Source organism: Aulostomus chinensis, chromosome 20 (assembly GCF_037954235.1).
Source record: "Aulostomus chinensis isolate RoL2024-O1b breed Wild chromosome 20, RoL_Achi_v1.0, whole genome shotgun sequence".
Lineage (NCBI taxonomy): Eukaryota > Metazoa > Chordata > Actinopteri > Syngnathiformes > Aulostomidae > Aulostomus > Aulostomus chinensis.
In genome coordinates, this window is record NC_141339.1 from 17,136,841 (window position 1) to 17,164,785 (window position 27,945).

General features: G+C 42.5%; 3 protein-coding genes across 8 annotated transcripts; 1 reads left to right on the plus strand and 2 right to left on the minus strand.

Moving 5' to 3' along the window:
* On the minus strand, positions 1 to 4,362 carry fam167ab (family with sequence similarity 167 member Ab). The gene is given in 3 exon segments (XM_086188907.1): positions 1 to 1,743; positions 3,000 to 3,367; positions 4,089 to 4,362. Coding segments are annotated over 3 exon segments (648 nt in total). The 5' UTR covers positions 4,105 to 4,362; the 3' UTR covers positions 1 to 1,479.
* Positions 3,232 to 14,143, minus strand: lca5 (lebercilin LCA5). Of its 2 annotated transcripts, none has more exons than XM_086188904.1 (10): positions 13,736 to 14,143; positions 11,676 to 12,099; positions 11,181 to 11,419; positions 10,763 to 11,068; positions 10,538 to 10,675; positions 10,338 to 10,434; positions 9,921 to 10,057; positions 9,675 to 9,849; positions 6,749 to 9,387; positions 3,232 to 3,367 (listed from the first exon to the last, which is right to left on the minus strand). In XM_086188904.1, exons 2-9 carry the CDS (start codon positions 12,073 to 12,075, stop codon positions 8,483 to 8,485), a joined length of 2,397 nt encoding a protein of 798 aa, XP_086045030.1. In that variant the 5' UTR covers positions 12,076 to 12,099; positions 13,736 to 14,143; the 3' UTR covers positions 3,232 to 3,367; positions 6,749 to 8,482. The 2 variants fall into 2 exon arrangements, with proteins under 2 accessions (XP_086045030.1, XP_086045031.1); XM_086188905.1 differs by lacking the exon at positions 13,736 to 14,143 and adding an exon at positions 13,374 to 13,493.
* On the plus strand, positions 13,438 to 27,782 carry sh3bgrl2 (SH3 domain binding glutamate-rich protein like 2). 5 transcript variants are annotated; one of them, XM_086188908.1, is made up of 5 exons: positions 13,438 to 13,499; positions 14,090 to 14,184; positions 21,669 to 21,854; positions 23,025 to 23,105; positions 23,896 to 27,782. In XM_086188908.1, the coding sequence occupies exons 2-5, from the start codon at positions 14,122 to 14,124 to the stop codon at positions 23,908 to 23,910; spliced, it is 345 nt and encodes a 114-aa protein (XP_086045034.1). In that variant the 5' UTR covers positions 13,438 to 13,499; positions 14,090 to 14,121; the 3' UTR covers positions 23,911 to 27,782. The 5 variants fall into 5 exon arrangements, with proteins under 5 accessions (XP_086045034.1, XP_086045035.1, XP_086045037.1 ...); XM_086188909.1 differs by having other exon boundaries at positions 13,489 to 13,518; XM_086188911.1 differs by lacking the exon at positions 13,438 to 13,499 and adding an exon at positions 13,715 to 13,754 and having other exon boundaries at positions 14,101 to 14,184.
* Positions 27,783 to 27,945: the final 163 nt, after the last annotated feature.

Consider the following 27,945-nt stretch of genomic DNA (forward strand, 5'->3'; position numbering starts at 1 on the left):
ATTTTTTTAATTATGCTCAGTCTGATTATTTGCTCCCAGTACAATAGTGAAAACACTAGCATTTACAATGCACCATCTAAGATACGACGTTTTACCAAACCAGTATTCAGGTACACTCTTATTTAATGATAGGCTTGGTAACAAGAGATTAAAGTTGACCTAACAGCTGTGCCTCAATTAGTGGGGAACAGTGCAATCTGAGACTAAGGCTGCGTTACGTCTAATGTTGGATTATATTTGAAAAGTTAGTGCAGGAATGTGTAAATATTGTCATTTCACTGTCTGGTATCCACATTTGAAAATACATTTAATGGTTAAAGGAATACAACTTTTTGGGAAATACTCTGGTATATATCGGATGGCTAGTTAGCTTAGCACAACAAATGGTAGGGGATGAGAAGTGATGGCACACCTCTATAAAAAGTCTTTAAGGTTTTGGATCCTCCTCATCACCCAAAGACCAAAATTTAAGACGGTTTAGGAGAAAAATGTTTTTGATTACCTCTGGCAAAGGTATGCTAACCTGCCCATTCATAACCATACATTGTGCTGTGCTAACTAGCAGTCCAAAAAGTTTCTGTGGGTCTCAGCTCCCTAATCAACACAGAGGAGAGAAGGGTGTCTATCTTCATGTCTGGAGGGTGAAAAATAAGTGTATTTCCCAAAAAGGTTGTGTATTCCCTTAAGATTTGTGTTTATGTGCATAGTGTAGTGCATCTGGGCCAATAGGAGTGGCATCTCACAGGAGTCAAATTACATACAATTCAAAGGTAGACCTTCAAGACCCCATTTCTTGTCCAGAGGATTAGCAACAGTTGCTCCTAATGATATATGCCATTATAAATGCCAAGGGACCATTACTGTGTTATGTAGTGCACACAGACATCTAAATGAGTCATAATTTCATGTTTATACACGAACCGACACTGTGTTTTTCTGTCAAACAGACAGTGAAATCTCAAGTGGTTACTTTCTGGCTGGAGGTCAACAATTAGAGCACAAAAAAAGGCAAAGCTCCAACCCAGAGCTCAGGAATGTGCAAAACATCCTTATTTATAGGTAGCATACTTAAGCATAGGCCTGGAAACCATCATATGTTGGCCAACAAGTGCAATGTGACAGTCAATTACAAAGAATACATCTTTCATATTCTACAAAACTGCAACATTTCAAGTCACAATAGCTTACAGGTCTAGGATTGTTGTGGGTTTAAGACACATAGACTGCAGGATTTAGTGTAGCTGCCATGTAAAGTTTAGTAGCAAACAGGATTTTTACGCTAACTTCAAAGTCTTCTAGCTAAACCTCTTTGATTACAGGATCTCAATTCATCATCACAATGCGGTCAAACCCCAAATGCACAATTTCACTACAATCTAAAATGTGCCCTGGCTGGCATGTTTGCAGCGGAGCAAAGATTGTCTAAGACAGTCCGTTTGTAATTCAAGACTTCCCCCGCCTGAAGCGCTATCACTGCAGTTAACAAAGCGAGAAACGGCGAGAGTTAATGTTCATCTTGGTGACACCAATGAGTCGTAGCGGGGCTGAGAGGCCGAGGCCCGGGGTGACCGGGCATTCACACAGCAGGTCGGACAGCTCGTCGCGCTCCTCCAGGCCAACGGTGGCGTCGTTGAGCATGCGGCGATGCAGGTGGCACGTCTGCTCGATCTTCAGCTTGTTGATGTCGTTTCGAAGCCGCATGAGCTGCCTGGCTAACTGCTGGTCCTGTAGGCGCATGTCTGTCTGCATGAGAAGAGACAGGTGAAGACAAAGATGAAAGCAAGAGAGAAATATCTTTTCCCTCTCTGCACTAGACTTGCACGCAGCAGCGTTTCCAAAGGAGAGCTCATGCTTACTGAACACACAGGAAACCACATCGTTGCTGAGTTTCTGCTGTTGCTTTTTGGCTTTGTTCTGGGACAAGGTTAGCTTTTTATGCATCCAGCTAATGCTAACTACCTAAACATGGAGTCAAATATGCTTTTGGGTACACTTGCTATCTTCAAAGTAGCTACAATTGTAATTATATGAATTTTGAAAATGATCTTGCAAAAAAATTGAACAAGTCTGAGAAATTTTTGTTTGCTCAAAAGGTTTAATTTTTTTCCCCGCAATCATCCAAAATTCAATCCCATCGGTTTTTGGTTGAGCGAACTCACAACGGCGCTACCTACCGGATGGGTTGGTCCATAAAAATACCTCTTTCAGCACATTAACCTGGTTATATGTTAGTTGTGCTGTTCGCCATTTTATAAATGATTTACAGGTTAAATTAGAAAAGTTAAAATAATGACTAGAATTCAAATAATGACCATTCGCCATCCTGAAGCACTGAAATGACTTTGTTTTGAACAAATTCCATTTCTGCAAGCTGTACAGATGAGCATTATCCTGCGTGACATGTCGCTATGGAATGAACATGTTCATCTATATTCTCATGCAAGATATTTTCCCAAAGCTCCAAGTAGGATTCTAACGACAGATCACATGTTCCCCGTCTCCCTGCAGACCCTCCGTACTGAGTGACAGAATCTACAAAGAAAACTCCCAGTGGGACGTCCACAAACTCAGCATCAGCTCCCCCAACATGATCTCTGTCTTGTCCACTGTGTGTGTGCGGATATCTGTCAAAAATCACAGTCACTTCTCATGTCCGCTGTCTTTGTGTCCTACTGTGTCAAGATAAATCGTCCTCTGCTGGTGCCTCTTTGCGTGCTCGCTCCAAGCTGATGAACCGCGCATGAATGTGCAGTGTAATTGAGCAGAATAAAAGTGATTACCCTTGCAGAAACGCTAAGCAATATATGGCGCCGTTGCCTGAGTCCTATTAATCTTCCTTTACTAATTCCTGGTTGTTGGAGATGTTAAATTCTAATTAGCTCGGGAGCAGGAAGTTATTTCCTTTCAGGCCTTTTAGGGGTCAAAACCATTTTTAAGGATTAAAACTTGAACAAACTTCCCATTGCCAGAACAGATACCGAAGGACCAAAGCTTCTCACCAGCTCTCTCCTGAGCCAACTGAGAGCCTCGTCCATGTTCCTGAATTCCTTCAGGACACCTGAAGGCAACTTGCGCTGGATCATGTCAGACTTCACTACAGTCTCTTCCAGTGTGACTCTTTTGCCTTCAGGCTCCGCTTGGATCTGGACTTTTCCAGTAACTGACTTTTTGAAGTTTTCCGCTTCCAGTCAAGCTTTCCATTCCAAGTAAGAGGGTCTCCTGGTCTCAAGCCTCAATTTCTCAGCTAAGGCCTTTAAGGTGACCAGATGGTCGTCTGTGGGTAGCTCGTCGCCGCAGTCCTCCAGGACGTTTGTCCCGTCCACCGTGATCTGAGGGGCAGAGGCTGGATCCATCATCAAAGTGGCTCCTGAAAAATGACAAAATAAATCAGGAATGAAGATATCTGGTCTTTAGCTGGTGTCTTTCGTAGGGGTTCAAGAAGTAGATCACACACTTGCTGACTGGACCGCAATCTTTCATCATGTCTCCATGCAGTGCAGCTCGGTTCCAGCAGCGCAAAGTTTGGTGTGTTAAAACCGTATCCCTGGAATGTCTGGAAGGAAGATGTCCAAATTTGGCAAAAAAAAAAAAAGAAGCCCCCTGGGACTCGAGGATGAACTGAATAATTACGGTGGTCGAAGGTCAAAAGTTACTGGGACCTCAAGTCTGTCCCGTACATGATACACCTTCTTCCTGATGGAGAGGTCCTTACCATCATCCACCACTTTTTATTTATGTACAAGACAGCAAAGATTGTAAAATAGAATTTTTAAGCAGATTGTTCTTTTATCTCAAATAAATTAAAAAGTACATTTCCATTTTAGTACCTGGGCACCGCTTCCAATTATCCAGTTACATTCATCTGGTATTTTTTCCCCCTCTCTTAACACTCTCAACTACGGCCGCAGCACACGTTTCTCTGCTTAATTCATCAGGATTTCGTCCCTTCAGGTTATGTAACAGGATGGATTATAGCAGGAAAAAAGAAAGAAAGAAAAGCAAACAAACAAAAGCGCGCTAATTCAAGTGGGTAGCCGGCCTCTCACGTATCAAATAATAAAAGATCAGCACGCTGAGAGAACACACACCTCCAGGACTTTCCATTAGAACACATCGCTCCCTCAGGAACACTACATGAATCAGCGAGTTTCCACCTCCTGTCCTCCGAGGCTTAATGCCTTAACCAACCTGAGGCGGCTGGCAGCGAGGAGGACTGGCTCGCTCACAGCAACCCACAAAACCAGACCGATCCCGGCGCTTCATAAACGACTTTAACAGATCCAAAACACCGGGGGAATGTTTGAGTTGACGGGGACGAGCAGTCTTTCCTGCGTGTCCTTCAAGGAGCACGCTCAGTTATTCCACAGCAGACCGGCAGGGAGGTCCTCGCCCTCGCATCTAATGACAGGCTTGGCTACTTTTTGTTTTTGCGAGGTGGAACAGACCTTGGAGTGAGCGGAGTAGCCGAGAATCAGGAATCAGGACCCCCGCAGGAGACCAAGAGGGTGTATTTGAAGACATTTGGGCCTCATTTATAAAATGTAGACAAAATATGCGGGGATTTTTTTTTTAAGCCCTCAATCTGGTTTTACAGGAAGCAAATGTTACATGAGGTAAACAACAGGTATCAGTAAGAAGGTGTACTAGCCCCAAGGGTTCCCTCCCTCTTCCTCAGCTCAGGACCTCCAAAAAAAAAAAAACCCAAAAACTGTGCCAGATGAATCTAGTGAGGTAAAAAAGTACAACAATTCAGTCTGACACGCAGCAGAATAACACGGTGGTTAAAAAAGAAAAAAAAGAAAGAAACTAAAGTACAAGTTGAAGTACCTCAGATTAGGACTTAAACAGTGCCTGAGTGAATGTAGGTAGTTGCGTTCTAAAACTCAGCTTTTTTAGAAGGAAACGATCTCATTTGATGGTGGCAACACATTCTTTACATCACCCCCCCCACACACACACACACACACACACAGGCACACGCACACGCACTACCTCCATATATGGTTGTACATGCACTAATACGCCTTGATTTCAAATTAAACTGCTACTTTTCTAAAAACTGGACGACTATTTTGATCGCAAGAAACAATTGCCAGTCGTTTTTGAATTGTGGACGTTGTGAATAAAATGTATCATGTGACCCCACCTCCCCACCCCCCCCAAACACACATACTTTGAGGAATCAGTGGTTAAGGATATGGTGATCTATGTTTAAAATGAAAGTATTACGAGGTTATAGAGTATAAAATCTTGATTGTTGATCCGTAGACTTCTCTTAATCAGGTGTTTCACCGGTTGAAATCGTCTTGTAGGCCGTTTGATCGTTTAAGAAGCAGGAAATCATCGACGGCACTGACACACGGGGGGGGGGAGGGGGGGTGGGGGGGCAGCCTCAGCCTCTCTACTCCATCTCACCACTGCATTCCACAATGGTTTCACTGCTGGCTGCTGAAATCCAACCGCTCGTCAGCATCACGTTGCAGGGATGCCACACCAGTTACATTTACTTTGTGGTGTTGGACGAGGAGACGCCAAAAAAAAAAAAAAAAAAAAAAAAAAAAGTCAGCTCGGGAGGCCTGGCGCTTCTGTGAGGAACATAACGTCACAGTATTTAAGGCTATTTGGAGAGCACATTTAAGACAGTGTGAGATGATGCTCTCAGATATCAAACTTCAGAGCCCTAAAACTAATGAGGAGGAGAGAACATCCAGGTGCAACAGGTGCTCACATGTTCGGCCAACAGCAGGTAAAGATTGGAGTATTTTCACAGCTGGAAGAGGCCAGAAACGAACTCAAAGACACAGTTGGATGTAAAACAAAACAAAAAAAAAATGTGTTGCCACCCTCAAATGAGATCGCTTCCTTCTAAAAAAAACAAAACCAAATCACAACTGTTAGTCCTGTCGTCCAAGCTGACAGTTTTGGAACCCAACTACCTACTTCACTCGAGCACTGTGTTTAAGTCCAAATCTGAGGTACTTCAACTTGTACTTGTTTCTTTTCTTACCACCTTGTACTTCTGCTGCGTCTCAGACTGAATTGTTGTACTTTTTTTTTTTTTTTTACCTCACTAGATTTGTTTGACAGAGTTGAATTAAATATCAGAATGAGAGTTTTACCAAATTAAAAAAAAAAGTTTTGGAAATATCAGGTTTTATTATACACTCAACCACCGGACAGACAGGGTTATACAAGTATACAAGGACCGCTGAAAGGATAAGTCTATTAATCTGCTGGTAAATCATAAAGTGAACTATGATCCCATCACGCTGTTGACATTTGATTATCAGAAGATAGAGACTTCAATCCTGCCTCCAAATGTGATGCAGTTCTCACGACTCCAGAACCTTTCCAAACCACTCCATCAGTTCCTGAATGGAGAATAAACAACGGTGGAACAATCATGAGCTCCAGTCCTGGACACCAACTGAACTACAGCTGGACCGACTGCATGAGAAACACACGGGACATTTTTCTGAGTACTACTAAAGTAATACTTTGATTCCCCCCCGCCCCCCCCCACTCTAATTTTGTTTTCTTTCCGGGCTTTTCAGCCTATAATAAGAATATACATAGATACACAGTATTACAGAACGATCTCTGCCCACGTGTTCTTTCTCATATGTAGGATTCCCAATTGCTGTAAATGGAAGCAATGACTCCTAACGGTGCCTTCCAGCAGCAGCAGCAGCAGCGGCAGCAAGGTGAGGCGCATCACCTGTAACATCCTCGTCTACATCTTATTTACCTGATCGCGGTTCTCCTGCAGCATCACAAGCCGCTGTTCGCCTCCGGGATCATCGGGGAAGACCAGCAGCACACGTCCGCTCCCTTCCTCCCTCTCATATATACATACGGATCCCCTCCTCTGCACCTCGGTCGGTCCACTTGTTTTTGAGCTACCAGGAGGAGGGCAGGGCGGGGACGGTTGCGTCAGGTCCTGGTTGCTTAGAGACGCTCCAGGAATTCCTCCTCATGAATATTACCGCAGCACGACGCGTCTGGTATCCCACACACACACACTTGTCATTTATTATTACTCAAAAAAACAAAAACACAACTTACTTACATCCAGCAATAAAAACAGACAATAAGTACAAAATGTGACGAATATAGAAAATAAGAATGCTGCTTTAGAGTATTGAACTCTACAAGTGTAAGTACAAAACACCCAAATCTGGACGACAGGAATATTCGTTTCTCCTACCGATTAAGCGGAGGTGCATTAGGAAGTTGAGTAAGAATCAAATCACCTTCACATGTGACCGTTTTACCTGTAAATGTGTCTTATTTACCACAATGTACATATTAAAACAACCAAAAACAAAACAAACAAAAAAAAAACAATTTTTGACAAATAATAGCTCAAAATGGTTTGTTATACTGGTGCAGTTGTGAGTGTGCAAAGGAAGTGACGGAAGTCCAGAGGTGCCAAAAACTCACCAACAAAGCTTTTTGTGTATGTCGATGAAAGAGCAATAAATAACTATTCACAATACGTGACTGTATAGTTTATATATATAGAAACAGCTTTAAATTAACTTTCTCATGATTTCTTAACACTCAGGATTAGATACTAACTTTTCTAGGAAAACATGTCGCTGTAATACACTCGAAAGAACACAGCTGATTGTCACACACGGTGAAGCCGAGCAACATGGACTCTACAGGAAGTCAGAGCTCAACTTTTCAGAATTGATTTTGTTCAAATAAATAAATGTGTAGTGGCAAAGCAACCCAAAATATCGTAACTACATAAAGAAAAGCTGCAATCAAACTTGAAATGCAAAAAAAGTGTCACATATCCAGAGTTGTCAAAAATGCTTTTTTGGTCTTGGTTAGTCACGGCGCCACCTAGTGGCAGCAGGAAATGACGCGTTTGATTGTTGTTTTTTTACACCTTGATGTGCTATTTGTGGATCGACGAGATCCAGCTCAACTTTGGTCTGTGACACCTGAAGACTTGGCGGGAGGTTACTGTGGCGTCACCGTGGATATTTGACAGTAGAGCACTGATGTCAGTGGACTCCACGTGGTCGCAGGAAGTAATTAAAATGACACCGTCTTGACCTCACAGCATGTGCAGCCTTCACACAGTCCAAATATGATCAGCCTTCACCTCCTGGGAGGGGCTCCTAAGTGCTCGCAGCTTTAATGAAGGACAGGAAGCTCCCTCGGTGGAGGTATGTGCTCTTGAGTGCTCTCTACATGGATGAATGTTCTGGGGATGAAGATCCAGTGAGTTGTGGTTCTGCTGACCTTCAGGTAATCTGCCACTTTGTTACTGTTATTAGTATTTAAAAGTGCAACAGTCAGAAGGCTCTGTCCTCACCAGCCCAGCGCTGCAATGAATCAAAGAGTCCCTCATCTTCGTCACATATACAAACCCATAGACCTGAGTGCTTCTACATTCAATCATTATTAATGGACACAGCGAAACACAAACCGTCTCCGCTGAGTGAACACAGATGAAAATAGGTATTTATAAGGTGAGCTCCTCGATGTCGTCGTCGAATGAGGCGATGGCGCGTACGGCCGGTCTGCTCTCAGTGATGTGCAGGATGTTCAGGGAAGCTGCTGGAGGTGTGGAAGACCCTGAGTTGAACCTGAGTAGTCCCTCCCTTCTGGAGCGGACTCCGTTGGTGGTTGGGGGACTACTGAGGACCTCCATCTTTTTAGAGGGACTCGCATCGTCACCGACATTTGTTACCAGAGCGCCGAACAGCTGCTGCATGAGATTTGACTTGCGTTCTTTGCCTGATCCTCTCTCACTCTCTTTGTCTTTGTCCGTCTCCACACCCCTAAGACTGAAAACCCCAACCGCCTCTAAAGCAGAATCCTCTTTGGGTGGAGGTGGAGGGAAGCCAGGGGAACCTCGGGAATGTCCAAAAGATGGTGCATAGCTTCCAAAAGACAAGTCGTCATTGGATATTTGGGAGCGCGCTGCTCTTCTCCCCATTGCTGCTGTAACCCCTCCACCCTCCGGCCTTCTCTTCCCTCCTTCCCTGCTTCCAGCACCAGAAAACAAACCTGCTGACTCCTCTGAATCAGTGAGGTGAAAAATGGAGGAGTTCTGGCTCCTCTGCTCGGGAGAACGAGGAGAGGAACGGTCGGTGGGACCCTTAGCGGTTACTGAGGGAGTCAACTCAACCAAAAGAGGCTTCTGGACCGTCCGATTTTGATGGTCTATTTCACGCATTTTTGCAAGCAGCTGTTCTTTTTTACGACGCGCTTCCTCTGCCACATGCTGATTGCCCAGAGCTTCCTGGTTCCACCTCTCCACCTCTTCCTGGACGTGTCCACGCTTCCTGCTGTTCTCTTCCTCCCTCTGATTTAACAAGGAACTTGTCTTCCTTCGGTCGTCGTCCTTCCTTTCTCTCTCCCAGTCTGTGGAAAAGCTGCGTTAGCCTTAAATAAGAGCAACTTCTCATGCATTGTACAGATTTCTTTAAAAAGAACCTTCTTAGGAAATTTGATCACCATCCTCCACAAAGCCAGACAAGACAGATACCCTTACAGGCAGACTTAGCGTGACTGCTAGCAAGCTTAGCACAATTAAGGCTCACTGGAGAGAAGGATACCTATCTTCTAGTCCCACTCTGAGGTGGATACCAAACCCACAAAAAGTTGCCATGTCCCACTGGTTATATGTCTGTGTACTTATTCTGTCTTACCATCTCTGAGTCTCTTTGACTTCTCTTCCATCACATTCAACTCCTGGATGACTTGTGGTTTCTCCACCTGCTCTTTCTCCTTTTCCCTCCCTCTTCCTTTATCAGTCGTCTTCTGCTGCTCCAAGTTCTGATGTCTGGTTTCTGTCTCTACTGGTCTGTCCACTCTTCCCAGCTCCTACACGCATTCAGAAAGAAAAAATGAGAAAAGAAGCAACCAACAGATTGAATGCCGAAGCAATACTTTACTTTGAGAGACAGGTATTCGTCGGGGGCTTGCTCGCTGTAGTCATTTGCATCGGTGATGGAGGAGGGAGGCGTGGGGAAATCCAGACAACTCACTCCATCTACAGTCTGCACAGCCTTGGTGCTGTTCCTGCTGGGGACTGTGACAGACAAACAGAAAGTCAATGTCAGAGTTGATTGAGCTCGTCCTGTTTCTAAGCTTCCCTGGATGCAAACTCCACTGTTGATGCGGAGCTTTTCTATGGATGATAAGATGGAGGATGTAGAAGCATTCAAAATGATGCACGCACAGATGGACTTCAGTGCATTCAAAATTCAAATACATTTAAACATAAATGAAAGATAAAACATTTCCATGCCGGGAAATAGACTTTTTTTTTTTTAAATTCCATGACTTTTCCAGGTTAGTTATGAACTTACGCTTCCGTTTTGTGCTGCTGTCAGTATCTTTCCTGGATGAGGGTTTCCCCATGCGGTTAGAATAAATGTTCTTGGTGTCAAGTTCTCTCTCCTTCTCCTGAGAAAAACAGAGCAAAACACAATTAAGTTGATCTCCTTTTAATACGGAATCACAGAAAGTTTTCTTTCTTTTCGGTTGGTATATGGAAATATCTATACACCTTGAGTTTATTGGTCAGTCGTTCCAGTTCCTCCTGCAGAGCTTTCATCTCTTCCTGGGCGCTGATGGTCTTCTTCCTCTCTGCAGCCAGTTGCCGCTGGTAACTGCTGATGCTCAACTCCATGTTGCGCTCCAGCTCCTTCAAACACACACAAGCACACATTCATATTTTGCAATAAACAGTTGCTGGATGTTTGAATGAGCGACTAATTAAAGTGCAGTTCACCCTGATCTTGCGTTCTGCCTCCTGAACCCGCGCCTTCTCTTCCTCTAGCTTGCGGCTTAGCTCGTCCCTGGTTCCTAACTCTCGCTGATCCACCAGCTTCTTCATCCGGGTGACGGTGACCTGACTCCGGTGCAGCTGCTCCTCACTGTCCTTCAGCCGCCGCTCAGTTGCGCGTTCCCGCTCTTGAGTGCGCCTGAGCCGTTCTCGCAGCACATGGGTCTCGTTGGAGTGGCGGGAAATCAGTTGGGAGATTTCACTTTCTGTGTCGTCGTAGCGCTGCAGGGCTCTCTCTTGACGTACCTGGAGCTGGACCATTAAAAAAATGAAAGAAATAAACACAAGTGATTAAAACAAGGAAGACAGCACAACACACAAACCCTCAACATCTCCAGACCCATCACATCCGGGTCGGCCTAACCTGTCGGAGAACTCGATTCTCCTTCTGCAGCTCATCAATGCGCAGCTGCAGCTCTGCAACAGCATTACGCAACTCGTTGATCTTTAGCAGGCGGGCTGAAAGCATCCTCTTGGTCACCAGGTCCAGGTCTTTGGGAGGTGTGGACTCCTTGCTCTGGGAACGCACTCCCCTACTACGATACTGCTGAGGTTGGCCACCTGGACGCTGGGGGCGAGTCGTACCACGTCTCCCCACATCCCCTACACCAAGAAGAAAACACATAAAAAAATGTTTTTGAGGTAATTAAGATAGGACAAATAGTTTAGACTGTAGCTCATAAACGTTCAAGTCTTCATCTACAGAGGACGCTCAGAAGTTTAAAACCTGTCTAACGCTGCCCCCACCTGGACAGTAAGAGGAAAATTAACCAATAAAGGTTAGACTTCTGTGTACAACTTCCTTATGTATCCATTCACATCCATCCTTTCTTTTTTCTCTCTTCTTTTTAAAACATACCTGTCTTATAGAAGGGGCTCCGAGAAACCCTCTTTCCATGCACCCGTCTTTGCGGGGCAGGTGATGGAGTCCGGGACTGGGAGTACGGTGAGAGGGAACGCTCTGAAACAGACCCGTTGTCATAGTCGTCTGAGTAAAAGGAGCCGCTACTTCTCCGTCCCTCTCCATCTGATACACGGTCTCGATCAGGATCCGAATGGCAGATTCTGGTTCTGGATCTGCTCTCAACACAGCCCTCTTTTTCATCCTCATCCCGTGTCCTGTCGCGGACGTTCTTGTTGTGGTTCTCTTTTTGAGTGGATGATGCTCGAGAGTTTTGTTTTGTACTCCTGAGGGACTGCCGACTTAGATCGGCATCCCGGTTGTCTTCAGTCTGGTCGGTTATGTTATCAGATTCCATTTTTTTCAGTTGGAGAAATGTTTTCTGGAACATAAAGGATGGGGCGGGGGATAAAAAACAGAGCAGACTCATCGTTATATTTTTCATGTGTAACAATTAAACAAGATGAAATGTCTGAAAATGTGTAAAATAATAATAAGAAACCGGGCCAACAGGTTTCTTTCAGGATTTCTGTAATGTGTCTCTGTCACTAAGCAACAACACGCATGAGGTGGAATGTTCCAGGGAGACAGAATATTATCACTATTCCACACCACCGCTGCTGCTACATACAAATTACCAGACAGATCCCATCTGCTCTTATTAATCAGACTGCACAAAGATACACTTGATTAAACCCTGAAGATGACTTTGGAAAAAAATCAATGCTACGGTCATTAAATCGTAACAGTACCTTAAAGTGATGCTTTATCCGAAGTGTTTTGTTTTTTTTAACTTTCAAGGACTCAGAAACTGGTGTCTTAAGCTGATAAAGACCTCTTTTTTTTCCCTTTTGCATTACTTTGCAAATTCATTACGCAAGGAGAGCCTGTAACGTAAAATTTAGCGTGAGGCTAACGGCGACTGACATCTAAAAAAATGCATACGAGTCCAAAAATGTGTATATACAGACTCTTAAGTGCATGATCCTGTATGTGTGTATACATGGAAGTTATTGGACATTTGCTGTTGTTAGCCATCAGTCACAGTTAACTTTAAGCGAAATATGTGTTCAGGAAAAACTCATTCACCAATTCAATGTGGCTGACCGAAGATAATTTTCATTCATAATGTTATATAACTTAAAAAGAACTATGTTAACATCATTCTCTGACTGAAACTGCTGTTATACAACATGAGACACATCAACATCTATACATACAGGTCAAATAAATTGCATTGGAACACATTGAAACCGAACGCATTTGTGCCTGAATTAAACTTAAACATAACGCCGACACAATGACAACAATGAAATAATATTAAAGAAAACAGAAATCCGATCAGTATCCATATCATCAGATGTGTATTCGCATTTTCTCAGAACCGAACAAACCTTGTTGTTGAGCATAAACATTTGCTTTCATAGCAAAGAAGTAGTCACAAATAGTAATAAAAAATATATGGCGTACTGAAATACACCAATTAAAAATAATCCGATTTGAAATGATGGAGGATCCACACATATTACATTCTAATGTTTGTTGTGATTTTAGGAATCTAGGTATACAGCATGATGGGTATTTTAACACTTGCCACAAAGATAATCATAACCTCAATATTTCACAAATATCCCTACTGGGAGCGAAGAGACCAACCAGCGTTTATCAGGGGCTCGCTCTTGCAGTCCGAACTATCCGGCCCTGCCCTCTGGCAACAACAGATTGGATTAGGAGACGCCGTCTGTTCGTGACAGGAACTTAATCGTTTCACTGCCTGACAAAGTAACAGCAACAACAAACAGTAACTACGAGCTAGCACGTTCACTTCAATATAACCTTAGCTTTTCAATACCACTGTCAAATAAAGGTATTTTATTAAGTCGGGTAGCTAAACAAAAGCAAGTAACGTAACAAGGTATTACAGCGTAATGAACCGTAAGAGCTAACTGTGCTGGACAACTGACAGTAATGCTATGCTAGCGCAGCAACACAAAACTAAAATCAACAGGTGTCATTACCTTTCGGTCTCCGCAACAGGTTTTATCCGTTTTCCACCTTTAATGAAATGTTTGCGCATTTTCTGGTTTAAACTCACAGCACTTAAAAGTTCTTCGTTTCGAAACAACCGTCTAATATTAGGTACATTGCCGCTTCGGCTGCTATCAAGCTAGCATGAACTTATGCTAACTCTGCTATCGTATCGACAGAGGGAAAATGGTCGTCATCCTCTCCATTTTTCATAAATATAAAAAGAGCGAGCTTCTCAAGATGGACCGTCCTGTAATCATCCACAGAATGCATAGCGAGGAAGATGCAATGCCGGATAAGCATTTGGGTTCATGTGCTATTTTTTTTTCTGTCCACGCCTTGAGGGTTGCTCCAGTCCGACCGCTGATGCCGCACCATGGCAACCGCACCACTTCCTTGTAATACCAGTTTCCTACCAGAGTGGCGCTGTTGGCTCGATGTGAGTACCTCACTACTCCTTCACCAAACAAATCACACCCGTGAATCACCCAACGGACAATTTTTTTTTAGCCTAACCATAGTAGTGACATTTCCATACCAAGAATAACATTCTTATTAAAATAATTCTCTTTACATTTTTTATACATTGTTTTACACCATCGAGTCAGTGCCCATTTACATTTCAAGACTTAGACAGTATTTATTCAGTTAGGATTTTCTCATGTTTCTTGCAATACACCTTTTTTTTTTTTTCAAATAATCAAGCGTCCGTTAAACTCAGGTGCGGGTGTTTTGGAAAATATGATTCCAGCCACAAATGTTTCTCTCTCAGTATCACAATACATTGATCATAGTGATGTTCATCCATCTGGACTTTCACGTTCTGACAACAACAAACTTAAACAATAACGTTCCGCTCGCTCTGTGTACACAGCTGTGGAAGAGTGTATCTATAAACAACTGTGCAATCTGCCACATTCTAATCCACACATAAGGAAACACAAACCAGATAATATTTGCATAAACAACTCAAAAAATTGAATATTAAATGAATTAATTAATCTGCCCTCCAGCTTTTAATAACTCTCTCCTGGTTATGGAATCCTATGAGAGCACCATAAATATTTCTGTAATGCACTTGTAGGAGATCAAATCCAAAAATCTAAAGCATGAAATGTGATCATTCATTTCAAATTTGGAAAAAAACAAACAAAAAAAAACGATTGATGCAAGCCTGCACACAGAGAAGGGCTGGAGCCCTGGAGTATGGCCACAAATTGGGTTTGTGATCACTTTGATCATGAAACGACTTGCGATAGGACTCTAGCCTACACAGGCTACAGTGAGTATTTATAATATATGTGTTAGATAAATATTAGGCGGGCATGACAGGGGGGAAATGTACATTTACAAATCAGTCTGCTGCTTCAGCACCATGGACAGCACTGTGATATTTTTATCAATACACTGACTGCACAATTAGGCTCGGGGTGTTTCAGAGCCTGGTCGCAGCCAAATTGAACAAGCCTCTGTCAGATAAAGGATCGATGATCAGACAGACCGAAATATATTAAAACCTGATCTAACACACCATGATCACGCACACAAATCTGGTTCTACTGAAGAAATAACAAGTATGCAGTAGGTTATTAAGGGAACCTGTGGTACAGTTGTTTTTCTTTTGCCAATTAAGAGGATGTGAGCGAGCAGTAATCGACAAATAGTTGTGTGTTGAATGGTTTTAGGACATGATGTGGTGGTAATGTACGAATAAAGTTAACGAGACATAACTTTATAGGAACAATTCGCATCCAGTTCAGTTTAGGTGATGTGGTGCGGCAGGGTTCACTGGAGCGTCTGTGATACACTAAATATAAGAGAAATAAATGTTGTCAGTTTGAACTGGCAAAAATCAAGTTTAGTCAATTATGAACAAAGTAGATGTTGTGATAATCACTGGATACTTGCCCAGGTTTCTATTCATGTAAGCTATAGACTTCATAAGAAGCTATCTAATATTATCATCATGTTGATAGGAATTTTTTAATCTTGCCTGTGTCTCGTCCTTGTCTGCAAACTTCTCTTCCCCCAATTTTTGTGCTTTCTCGCGTTTTCTCTCTGTAATTTTGGATGCATTGTTGTGTGTTTTTTTTGTCTTTTGATTTATTCTGCGTTCTTTTCATCTTTTTTGCTGGCAATTTTTAGTTCAAAGGTTTGACAATGTTAGGAGGGAGGATAAAATCAATCAATAAAACAATCATTCAATCAGTCACTCAATGAATCAATCAACCAACCAATCAATGTAACTTACAAAAAAAACCCCCAAACATTTCAACTGTATTTACTTCGGCTTTAAATGAAGCCCATCCATTCCTTGGTTCACAGTGCTCGCGTTTAGTTTGTTTGTTTTGAAAATCCCCACCGGAAGTGGAGTGCTTCCTCTTGTCCGGTGCATCCCGGGGACAGCGGCGATTGAATCGCGGTCAGCAGCACGAGCGCACGCTGCTTTAATACCATGGCTCAATTTAAAGACCGGAGACGTGTGTCTTCTCCCATCATCTAAAACACAACTTGTTGTAACAGAATCTTGATTTTATGTATATATTTTTTTTATTTTTTGTGGAAATATCCGGAATTGACAACCAGCAAAGCCTATACATTGCCGCCTGTCAGACATAAATTTGGGATTAAGATGGTCATCAGGGTTTACGTCGCTTCGTCAAGTGCATCTCTTGCGGTGAGTGTTTGGGGGGAAAAGAAAAAAATCTTGTTGACAGTTGCGTGTTGTGTGAAACCCCGGCGCACTGGGAAGCTGCACACCACCGTGGAAGAGTAGAACGTTGCTCGCTGCACGCGTCTGTGCACAAACAGTGAAAGTAAGCAGCGTCGTTCGGGATTAGCACTGCCGCACTGTAGGAGATGCGCACTTCAGCGTTCTCGTCTATTTGGAATTCATCTCATCGCAGTCGCCCGCAGCAAACCCCGCTTGGAAGTGAAGGAGCCAGTCAGAAAAGCTTCTCCTCGCAGGACAGGAGTGGGCACCCAATCATTCGAATCTATCAAATGTTAAGAAATTTAAAAAAAATAAAAAAATAAATGTTGATTTAAGTCATTCAACCAAAAGTCCAAAATAAAAGTGCTCTTAATTTCTAAATGGCAAAAAAAAGCAGAAAATCCTAATGTTGAAGAGTCTCAAGCCAGCCGATATTTCATATGTTTGCTGAGAAAACGAAACAGAAATGATTAAAAGTTGGTGATTAATTTCTCCTGGGATGGAATCACGACTGTTTTGTGCAGGTCGAACATGAAAGCTGGTGTCAGATCTACAAACTTGTTGGATTGAGCTTCAGGAGGTGTTATTTTTGTTCAAGGGGGATCAACATCCGCCTGTACACTTGGAGGAGACATTTGTAGTTCACCTTACATGTTAAACAGGCCGTAGAGAAACACGCCTGCAGATATTCGCAGGAAGTGATCAAGCGGTGCTCCTGTGCGAATGCTTGAAGTCTGAGGTAATGGGACAATGGAGGAATGTATTGATGTTAGCGGGATCCTGCTCTGCAAGAAGAACAGCTCAATATCTGAGAATTTGTAAAGGAGTTATTTTTAACCACATGACACATACATTCACTCTCTCTCTCTCTCTCTCTCTCTCTATCTCTCTTTATCACACACACACACACACACACAGAAAGCACGCTTGAATTGGTTAACCATTTGGGTCAGTTATGCGAGTGTCGAGGCTCATGTGAATGTTATTCGCCCTGAATGCTTTTGAATTGAGTTACGTGTGATTGAATGAAGAGGAGAGTGAACGCTCAGCTGATAGAAAGTGAGGAAGGTGCAAAAGACAGAGAGAGAAAGAGAAAAGTAGTGTGTGAGAAAGTAAAGCCAGCTGGGAAGTATAAGAATCAAAGGAGTCCCCTTGAAATGAGCAGTTTGCAGCTTAACAGCAGCAGATTAGTGGGGCGGAAATCATCAGCGTAGAGTGAAAGTGCAAATTAGGTTATACACACACACACACACACACACACCATCCAGCACCACCAACTCTCCTGGGAAATGTGTATTTGATTATATTAGATTTCCTGATAATCGTTACGAATGCCGCTTTACAATCAGTGAAACGGAATTGTTACATCATCGGATCCGAGAAATGTTTGGAAGCTGTGGAGACGCCTCCTCCTGACACAGCAGGTGCACTCTAAGTTATCAGTTCTATCAAATTCCGTAGCGCTGAGCCGAAAAACATTTCAAGTCATGACTCTGGTTTGAAGAGGAGACGTGATAGCACTCAGGTGGGAGACCTTGATTGATACCAGAGTTATCACACGTTACGTTACGAGTCCGTCCTCTTAGATCCTTTTGCAGTTCCACAAAAAAAAAAAGCACAGTTTCATAACATATGTGTGTAAAGCAATTCACCAAAGTTAGGTTTCACTTAATTTGTCCCTTTCTGACCTTTACTTTTGTTTTAGTTTGGCATTTTTTCTCTGAAAGCTGTTTTACAACATAGAAAAAGCAGATTAAAACATGCATTTGTTCATGTGCGCAACTCTGCACAGCTGTTGCAGAAACGGCTTTATTTATGAATCGTTGTTTTTTTTCTGTTAGTTGGAGTTTGTATAGTTTAGTTGAGCATTACGCATTTAAAAACTATCTGTCATTTGTTTGCATTTCTTCTCCATAACTGGCAAGAAGACTCATTATTTCTTTATTATATTGCACAATAGTGGACGCAGCGATATGACCTTTTTTAGCCAAATGCAGAACAATTTGATATTCAGACCTCAAGAAAATACTTCCAAACAGCGTAGTTATTGTGTGAGAGTGTTGTACTTAAGGGACCAACTCATTATTTTTTATTTTATTTTCCAAGTCCTATTTTTTCCTGTTTGTTAGTTTGGGACTGAAGGATTTATTCCGTCTTTAACCTCCCAGTTAATCTCCAGCAATGCCCTCATATGCTGCTGTGGCTTTGTTTAGGAGTCCTGCTGGTGTAATTTGTGTATGAGTCTTTAATCTGACACACACACACACACACACACACACACACACACACACTCAGGCACACACAGACACACTCACACAATCAAAAAATCTGGACCATCTCCTGTCACACACCCGCACACACCACGCACATGCACACGCACACGCACACTCACTGGGGCACCTCTTTCATTATTTAGACCCAGGCTTCCTGCCCTTCAGCTCAGAGCAGCATTTATATAGTGTGAGTGTGTGTGTGTGAGTGTGAGTGTGTGTGTAGGTGCTTGTGACATAGACTCAGAGCAGAAACCGACAGCAATTAACCTTTAACCCGCAACAACAAACTGTCATTTTTCTCTTTAAAACAGCCTTTGTTCTCGTCGTTCATTGACCTTTTTGTTGGTTTCTATATGAAGCCGTTTTATAGAGAGAGAGAGAGAGACACACACACACACACACACACACGCGCGCGCGCGCGCTTGTTTGGGTGTGTTTCTGTAACTCAATGTAACAGAACAATCCCTTAATGTCTTTAAGGGGAAACAAAAGCTCCATTGTGGCACGAAGCCTCCCGAAATGCGCGTGCACACACACACACACACACACACACACACACACACACACACACACACACAGACATCATCCGTACTTTTCAGGGCTCCGGATCATGTTGATAATATTTTGCCATCAAATAAACATGGAATTATTTAATTACACTGTGTTGCCCCAGATACAGTTTGTGATAAACAACAGTGAGAGTTCAATCCCACATATTCGAGGCATCAGAAAGCGTGTAAAGGAAGTGGACGTAGCCTCCGTGACGTCACCCGTGTCTTCCCGGGCTCCTGCTGTGTAGCATCGGGTGATCTGATCAGCTAAATGTGACTATTTACTGAGTTAACGAGCTGCTGTTTAGAGAAAAGGCTTGAAACCACCGATTTAGATCATAAACTCACGAAGAAAATATAGAAGTGAGTTTTTTTCTTCTATTTCTATACTGTCAGACTTCTTTTTGAAGTTGGTGGAGTCGCCCCCCACTGGCCATGTCTGAAAAGGCAGGATTAACACACTTCAACGTGTAGGTAGGGATGGTAACAGTAAAATTTTAAAAGTGAAATACTGATACGCTGTGAATAATATACACCCATTAAAATAGTAGTTATCCAGTTATGGTTAAACACTCTCCAATCGACCACACTTGGATTTTGAGTTTAATTAATTTGCTACAAAAATGAGACAAAATACAAATTATCAAATCGGATTTTGCTCTTACCAAGCTCATCCCGCTCTAGCTAATCACACTTATATACGTTTTTGTGAACCGACGCGGTTCTCCAGGCATTTAAAAACGACAGAGACTCTATAGAACCGGCTCCATCAGTGCAGTCTAAAACCCCCGCTGGCATTGTGGACGCCCCCGTTGTGTTGTAGTCGTTGTAATTAGTCCTTTAAAGCTCTTAAGATCAGGACTTGAAATTAAAACTTGGAGGAGCGCAGCACTGGTCAGAGAAGAACCCGTCAAATTGTGGGCCACGTGAGGGAGATGAGAAAACATCTTATAGTTGACTTGTTAACTGTTGAGTGATGACCCGTGGGAGTTTCCAGTCTTATCATTTCTTTCCATGGAGTCACTGTCATGAGAGTAGTTTCAGTGTCCCAGTGCTCCTTGTATTTTATACCACAGGGAGCTACTGCTTCCATCCCAGAACGCAGCTGTGCAAGTATATTTAACTCTCCTCAGGATTTGCTCCTAAATGCATCCTTGTTTACTCTGTTGATTTGACAACAACAAAAAATGTTCAGCATGCAAAAACAAATGTACTCCCAGATTTGTCAAGAATTTAGTCAAAAGTATCAATGCAACTTAAAAGTCCTAGTAGGAAAAGAGCGTCACCTTCTATGATTTCCAGTCTAAGCTGCTCCACAAACCAATAATCCCTCTTAATGTGCTACTGAGCTGAGCAATCATTACATGCAGTGCACTGTGTGTGCGTGCGTGTGTGCGTGCGTGTGTGTGTGTGTTACCGCTATTGCTAATGCTGTTGGGATATAAATCAGTTTTAATTATACACCCCCCTTAAAAACAAGGCTCCATGTTAAAGTCAAACAAAGAAAGTCTTCCTTGGTGTCATCTTACTGTTTGTCAGAAGTATATGCAACAGCCAACATCTTGGCTCAGACTAGTACACACAGGCAATAGGGAGGACACACACACACACACACACACACACACACACACACACACACACACACACACACACACAAAGTAGCAGCATCATGAGTTCTGTGAGTTGAGTGCTGCAGGAATGAGGCATATCTGTTAGCTAACTTGGACGTTAGCATCTCCACAGGTTTCCGAAATCCGATGGGATTTTTTTCAGTTAGCGGTTCCGGTTAAAAAGTGGTTAGCGGTTAAAAATGGAAGCATTTGTTATTTTTTTCACCACTTTTTGGCAGCTAAGAGTGGAGGCTGCTGCATGGGTCATTCTCCACATCCACTTTGTGAAAACTGAGGTCTGGTTCACTGAACTCAGGTTCTGTTGTTATGTGGTACACAGTCTCTGTTAGGACAACAGCTGCTTCCAACACCAACGTGCTTACATTCCTGATGCAGAGGACGTCTGTGTGGACTCACCGGGAAAAGTTCAGACATCACCAGGCCCAGCAGCCTGAGACATAGACCATACGTGACTGGTGAGTAGGTGAATCACTCCGAGTGAGAGTGAGTCAGCCGCCTCTATCCAGGCTCCCTGAGTGAGGCCATGGCTGCCTTTGTGCGTTTTATAAACATCCTGGAGCTCAGTGACGAGCCAGAGCACTCGTACTCTGAAAGGCCAGCTGGAAATACTTTTATTGTGGAAGATGAAAGACGGTTTGAAAATGAAAGGACATTACGGAGTGAAGGCGTTTCCTCCCTATTCTACCATCAGTGAGCTAAGAGCTGTATCCTCTCTCCACCTCTCCTCAATCATCCCTCGCTTTTACTGTGTGCAGGTAAAGAAGCATCAGCAGGCAGTGGTGGGTTTCCTAGAGGCCAATCGAATCAGCTTCCAGGAAGTGGACATCACCATGCTGGAGGAGCAGAGGCTCTGGATGTACCGTAACATCCCCCGGGACAAACAGCCAGAGAAAGGCAACCCTCTGCCTCCACAGATCTTCAATGATGACCGTTACTGTGGGGTATGCTGGATAACACTTTGTTTCATTTGATATCTTGTGTGTCTGGTGTTTGGTGACTGTGGCAAGTTCGGGACGGAGTTCAAAGCACAAAGGACCAGATAGAAGAACTTCTTCGGCTGTTGATGAGCTCATCGCTCTGTGTTTCCACTGTCATGTGAAAGAGGGCGCTGTTCTGCACTTTGTCAAACACGCCTGCATGTCCAGATCCAAAAACAAGGGAAGACAGTTCAGGAATCTAGGAGATGCCACAGAGAGATCGATGCCGTGGTTCTCCAGGGGGCCTGTGGAGCTGTACCAGACTGAATTAGGAGCACTTGGGGGGAGGGGGGGGGGGGGGGCATGCAGCTCCACCAGGTTGATTACTATTCATTATTTTTATAGCATACAATTGGGTAAGGATGGGAGTAAGAAAAAACAACCATAACAAATAAACACAAATATCAAATCAGATTTGTACTTGAAAAGCACAAGAAAAACCTTTTTTTCTGCCTGAAAACTACAGTTTTTAATGAAACCATCCGTCTTTCACATGTTGATTGGAAAAAAAAGAGAGGATGAGTTTACAAAGAAATGTTTTAGGGTTTTAAAAAAAGGAAAATAGAGTCTTTGTCAGTTGTATCATATCCAGAGAGCAAAATATTCTGCTGCTCTTGAATTATGAGGGATAATGTTGAAAAATGCTGGCGGGAAAAAGGGTTTTGTTTTTAAAAGCTGCTCTCGTAGAGTCCCAGAATAAATGATGGAGCTGGAAACCACTCAGTAGGTCATCTTAGTCATGCAGACTGTGCGTCTGAGTTTTGATATAAATGGATGATTGTTATTCTCGAAGCTGTTTATGCCAGAAACGAGGTCATGTCTGTTTTGGTTAGTTGGAGGTTAATCTACCTATGCTGGTGAACCAGTTTGATCACTCAAAGCTTGCCAGTTTCTGTCCTCCACTGAGATTGCGCGCTACTCTGTAATCCCGTCGTAATCCAGTTTCATGGTTGGGTCAGATAATCGGCTCATCTCGCCGTCACTCTCACTGACTGAGGTAATCCAACATTACTATCCAATCACATGGTCACTTATGTTAAAAACAGCAAGGGGAAGACATAAAAGCATATTTCATACTTCCACAGGTTACGTAACATTGCCACCCCCCCACACCCCCCCCCCCCTCTCTCTCAGGACTATGAAGACTTCTTCCAGTCAAAGGAGGACAACACTGTGTTTGCATTCCTTGGGCTCAGCTGCAAACCCTCAGTGAAAGTAAGAGAAGTCCTGCAGAAACTCTCCTCTCTTTACTGTGAAAATCTTATTTTGCTAAGTCATTTTATGAAGATCCATTGCCCCGCCCCCTTCAATCTGTCTCACAAATATCAAGATTTATGCAACAATCCTCTTAGACCATCAGTTATTACATCAGTCATCAGTTAATCACGTGTTTTGTTTGGATGAAATCCCCTGTAGCTGGTGAAATAATGATCCATTTTCAGATAGGAAGTGCACAATGTTTTAAATGGCAAAAAAAAAGAGATAAATACAGGAAGTGATTAATAACTCAATTATCTAAATGTCAAAGAAGCTTATTTGCGTTCATCACTTAAAGGAACCCCCCAAATTTTCCTGTCTTTCCCGAGACAAACAGATAGATACCTCTCTCTCTCCTCTGTGCGTGAACTAGTTAGCTACAATGCTAACCCTTCCCATACACCACCATTCGTTGTGCTAAGCTAACGAGTGGGTAGCCTGTCTGTGCTGGTCTCTGTTGCACACACAGATGAGAGAAAGTGTGTCTAGCAGGCGTGTTCATTTAAGAGGAGCTATTTGATTTTCCTCCAGTTACACTGGAGATCTCCGAGGAGATCTGATGACTCATGAACCAGACGGATATAGCAGACGTTCCCTCAGGAAATGCTCCAGGGTTTCATGTTCAGCAGCGACACTGGGCTTGGCGCTGTACTGTGTCTGATCCAATAATGGTGCGCAGATTGTATTTCAGATGACATAAATCTATTGACAATTAAGCAATTTTTCAAATTTCCTCTCTTCTCCTCAGGATTCTGAGTCCTAAAAGAAATTATCGGTCCGTGATGATCCAGGGAACAGAGAGTCAAGAACTGCATCACTTCCTGTTTACACCACCTTCCTCTTCCCTGTTTTTTTTTGTTTTGTTTTTTAATTTGTTCTGCCAGGATCTGTTGCCAAACATCAGACCGCATGGATTTTGCCTTGTTGGATGTCACCCGACTTAAAAAAAAAAAAAAAAAAGTACAACATTCCACCATGATTGAAGACTCCACGGAGTGTGTGACTGTCAAAAGCTCACAGACACTCGGTGACACTGAAGGGACGCTGGCGGGTGGATGATGCATTTGTGTTTCCACGTTAGGCTGAAAACGCTGTTTCAAAGTTCTGTAGCAGGAATTCTTTTGTGCAGTAGATGATGAATTATGTAGCAGCTTTTACATCTACAGGGAAAAAAAATTGGCTGGAAAAACAAACAAACAGACAAACAAAAAGTCACCTAAGACACACGTATGTTGTGTGTTTGCCTTGGTGTGTGTGTGTGTGTGCGTGGGTACCTGTGTGTAGTTGTGTTGAGCAGCAGCTGGTAATGATGGTGGCTGAGAACTGAGAGGTGGCACTACCTGAAAAAAGCTGCTGTGTGTGTGTGTGTGTGTGTGCGCACGCACGCGCACTCTCACAAAAATATGCGTACATTTTCAGATGTAACGACCCTTATATCAAAACTTAGTGGCCCATTCTAGTTGAACTTTTCCAAGTTCTTGATGTCACACGTCCTAGTCCCTGCTCACCGCCTCAGTGGTTTTGATTATGAACCCTTTTACTCCCCCCCCCCCCCCAACTTCTCAACTCGAGTTTAATCACTCTCACTTCCCCACTTCTGAGGTCTGAGATAAAAAAAAACAAAAAAAAAACAATGTGGTATTTTTCTGCTGAGATGATTACTGGGTGCAGAGGTGTTCTTTCAACCATTTCACCAGTACTCAACGAGTAGGATGACAGTTTGGCCATGATAAGTCCAGAAACATGCCGCTAACAGCGAAATCCTGCCACTGGCCTAGAACAGTCCAGCATCCAGGATTTGATCTGGATCACCTCCATCTAAAAAATTCCTCCAAACTTCGTCGAAACCCGTCCATTAGATTTATCCTGCTAACAGAAGTTACTGCCTTCAAGTGAATTCATAAAAATGAACATCTAAATTCCCCATCAACATTTGTTTATGACTATTATAAAATACTACACATTAGGACATATAGGAATAACACCGTGTAGATTATTATTCCAAACTGTATCCTACACAGATAGTAGGAGCTAAGAAATGATTCTCAGGGATTAACAAGTGGTAAAGCTCCCAAACTCTGTCGAACAAGGCTTTGCTTCACCTGCTGTATTTCCCCCTTTTTTCTATATATTTCTTAATAAATAAAAAGACATTCAGACGTGTTAAACCTGCTTTCTGTGTTGTACGACTTGAGAAATGAAGCTATGTAGAAAACCCCTGTCCCAGCAACATCGTGTCACACAATCACATCGTCATATTCTTTGCTGATCTGCTGCAGCTTGTGACCAAAATGATATGCAACTTTTAATTCAAATCAAATGAGGAAGGTTAGAATATTTCTGTGACTGTTGACACAGACAAGATTCCTTGTTTTGCTGATGCGTGTCCTCTGTCGAAACGTGTTGCTGGTGTCGAGCCCACAACAACCATATTTCTGGTGTCTTTCTTGTGCTAATTTCTCATTATTTTTAAAGTATTTGCTCCAGTATAAAAGTGGTACAGTTTAAAGAAGCAGAAATGTACCAGTTTGTACCTTTTTATTTTGAAAGGAGCATTCCTTTTTTTTTCTTTTTTTTTCCAGTCATGGCGGTGGGGGTGGGGGGATTTTTGGTCAAAAGTCAGTCTTAGAATACACACAAAGTTGACCAAATCTTGCAAATATTGATTGAAAATGAGTTGGAACGAGTTGCTCCGTGTTGGCTTGGCGCTTCTACTTGTCTTTCAACCATAGAGAGTGACATGTTCTCATCCACAAATGTTTTTATTATTGCATTATTTCTGAACTCAAAGTCCCACGGCAGACAGATCCATAACAACTGGCTTTTTTAAACTTACGCAGTAAGACGGGTGCACGTTCTTAAGGGAACCCTCTTGCACAGAGATGCTGAATCATACACGAGCTGCTTTGAACCTAACAGCAAAGCAAAAGCATGGTGAGCTTAACAGTTTTGTTAAATCTCCCTGGGGGCAATTTTGCTCAACGTGGCAATAAATAGTTACACGTAAAAGTTATGAAACTGCTGAATAGCTGTTCTTCCAACATACATACAGTAGCAATAGCATTTATACCCTCAAGTGCTGCTACGTTTCATTTATGTGACGTTTTATCCTCTTACCCTACAAACAAAAAGTTATTTAGTCTCAGCAGGAGTTTCTCAGTGGGATTGCAGACTTTGGTGTAATGTCTAAGTTCTAGACACAGGAATTCAACAGTAATACTGTTGCTACTAGAAGCTTTTATTTTTCCAATCTTCCCCGTAGTTGAAATTTACCTCCTTGTTTTGCCTCTTGCCCCAGAGAAGTAATTTCCCATCAAAATGAAGCGGGTCTTTAATGATTGACCCAGAAATCAATATGAGCTGTCCTCCCCAAACATCAAAGACACTCCCGTCATCGCCGATACGCGGGTCAGGTCGCACGCTCTCCTACTCCTCTCCTAGTTTTATGTCCCTCAGTTTTGTCCAGAGGAGGCCGGTGGGGTTTAAGGGGTGGAGTTCCGGTAAAGACGTCCCCATATCGTTTTACATGTCCAACTGAAGCAAACAACTAAAACATATTCCATATTTACGGAAGTACATATGTATTCAAATCGGGCACATGTGGTTTCAAGCGTGAGCTTAGTAGACTTTGGAGGTCAAAGGTCAAGGTCAGTGTGACTGCACAAAACAAATTCAGGTCCAAACTCCCGTTTAAAAAATAAAATGCTGGCATTTTTTATTCAAAAGTTCCAAAGCCAACTTCGTTGCAGAAAGATTCTTTTTTTTAATGGCCATTATTCAGCATCCTCTTGGTAATACCATGAAAGTATTGCAAGTAGAGTAGTTTCTGGAGGTACTTCTAATTTCTAAAGGCCTCAAAAGACACCAAAGCTGACTCGGAAGAAAACCAAAAGAGGAACCAGCTATGAATCAAATGTGAATCAGTTCAATTTAAGATGGATGAGTATGTACAAATAAGGCCCGAGTGTTTATTTTCTGGTGAAATCATGAAACCAAATAAAGGAGAGGGAAGTTTTAAATGTTTGTGAAAAGCATGACCAGCTTTAACCGGATGCAAACTAGGGAAATTCATTGTGTGCAAAGAGATCAAAACGCTGACTGGACAAGTCAATCACATGCAGGATTTACATAATTGAACATTATGTCCCCATGACCATGACTGTACAGTGGGCCTGTACACCACTGCAGCACAACAGATTTGTAGGCAAAAAAAAAAAAAAAGATGAAGGAAGTATTTCACCATGCCTCTGAAGAAAATCAGCAAGTACATATTTCAGGGAAAAAAGTAAAAATACCCAGAAAGAAAGGCCGAAGTTCGTAAAGGGAAATTACATTTGTTTGACATGTGTGCAATTAATCTTATTTTCTCATTTTATGTGCAGGAGAAGAAAAAAAAACGAAACTGCAACCAAGAAAGAGTTCCCCCTAAATGTCCTTAAAAGAGAAAACAAAAAACAACAGCATTTCCACGAAACTCCGGAAAATATGAACGCCTACGCAAACAGTGAATCCAAATCAAATGAGATTCAAATAAATGGAATAAATGATGAGGCTACTTGGTTAAAAAAGAAAAAAGGCGTTCGTGGGAGAAATTATGGGAAAATTTGCAGAAACTGTCAATGGGAACGCAAACCCACAACCGCACAGCTGCATCTACTTCTACAATCCCACTTCCAGCAGCAAGTAGGGCTCCAAAAAAAAAATTTCACCTGGAAAAGCAAACAGATGCAAAAAAAAAAAAAGAAAAAAAGAACACATATGTCATAAAACAAACAAAATAGACAGGAAATAAAATGAA

Bases quoted from the DNA above. Each gene is read 5' to 3' on its own strand.
- lca5 (XM_086188904.1), bottom strand. From the start codon at position 12,075: ATGGAATCTGATAACATAACCGACCAGACTGAAGACAACCGGGATGCC. The intron at 11,420-11,675 runs GTATGTTTTAAA...TTCTTGGTGTAG, and splicing joins GAGCCCCTTCTATAAGACAG to GGGATGTGGGGAGACGTGGT. The intron at 10,676-10,762 runs GTGAACTGCACT...GTGTGTTTGAAG, and splicing joins AGGCAGAACGCAAGATCAGG to GAGCTGGAGCGCAACATGGA.
- sh3bgrl2 (XM_086188908.1), top strand. From the start codon at position 14,122: ATGGCAACCGCACCACTTCCTTGTAATACCAGTTTCCTACCAGAGTGG. The intron at 14,185-21,668 runs GTGAGTACCTCA...TACTGTGTGCAG, and splicing joins AGTGGCGCTGTTGGCTCGAT to GTAAAGAAGCATCAGCAGGC. The intron at 21,855-23,024 runs GTATGCTGGATA...CCTCTCTCTCAG, and splicing joins ATGATGACCGTTACTGTGGG to GACTATGAAGACTTCTTCCA.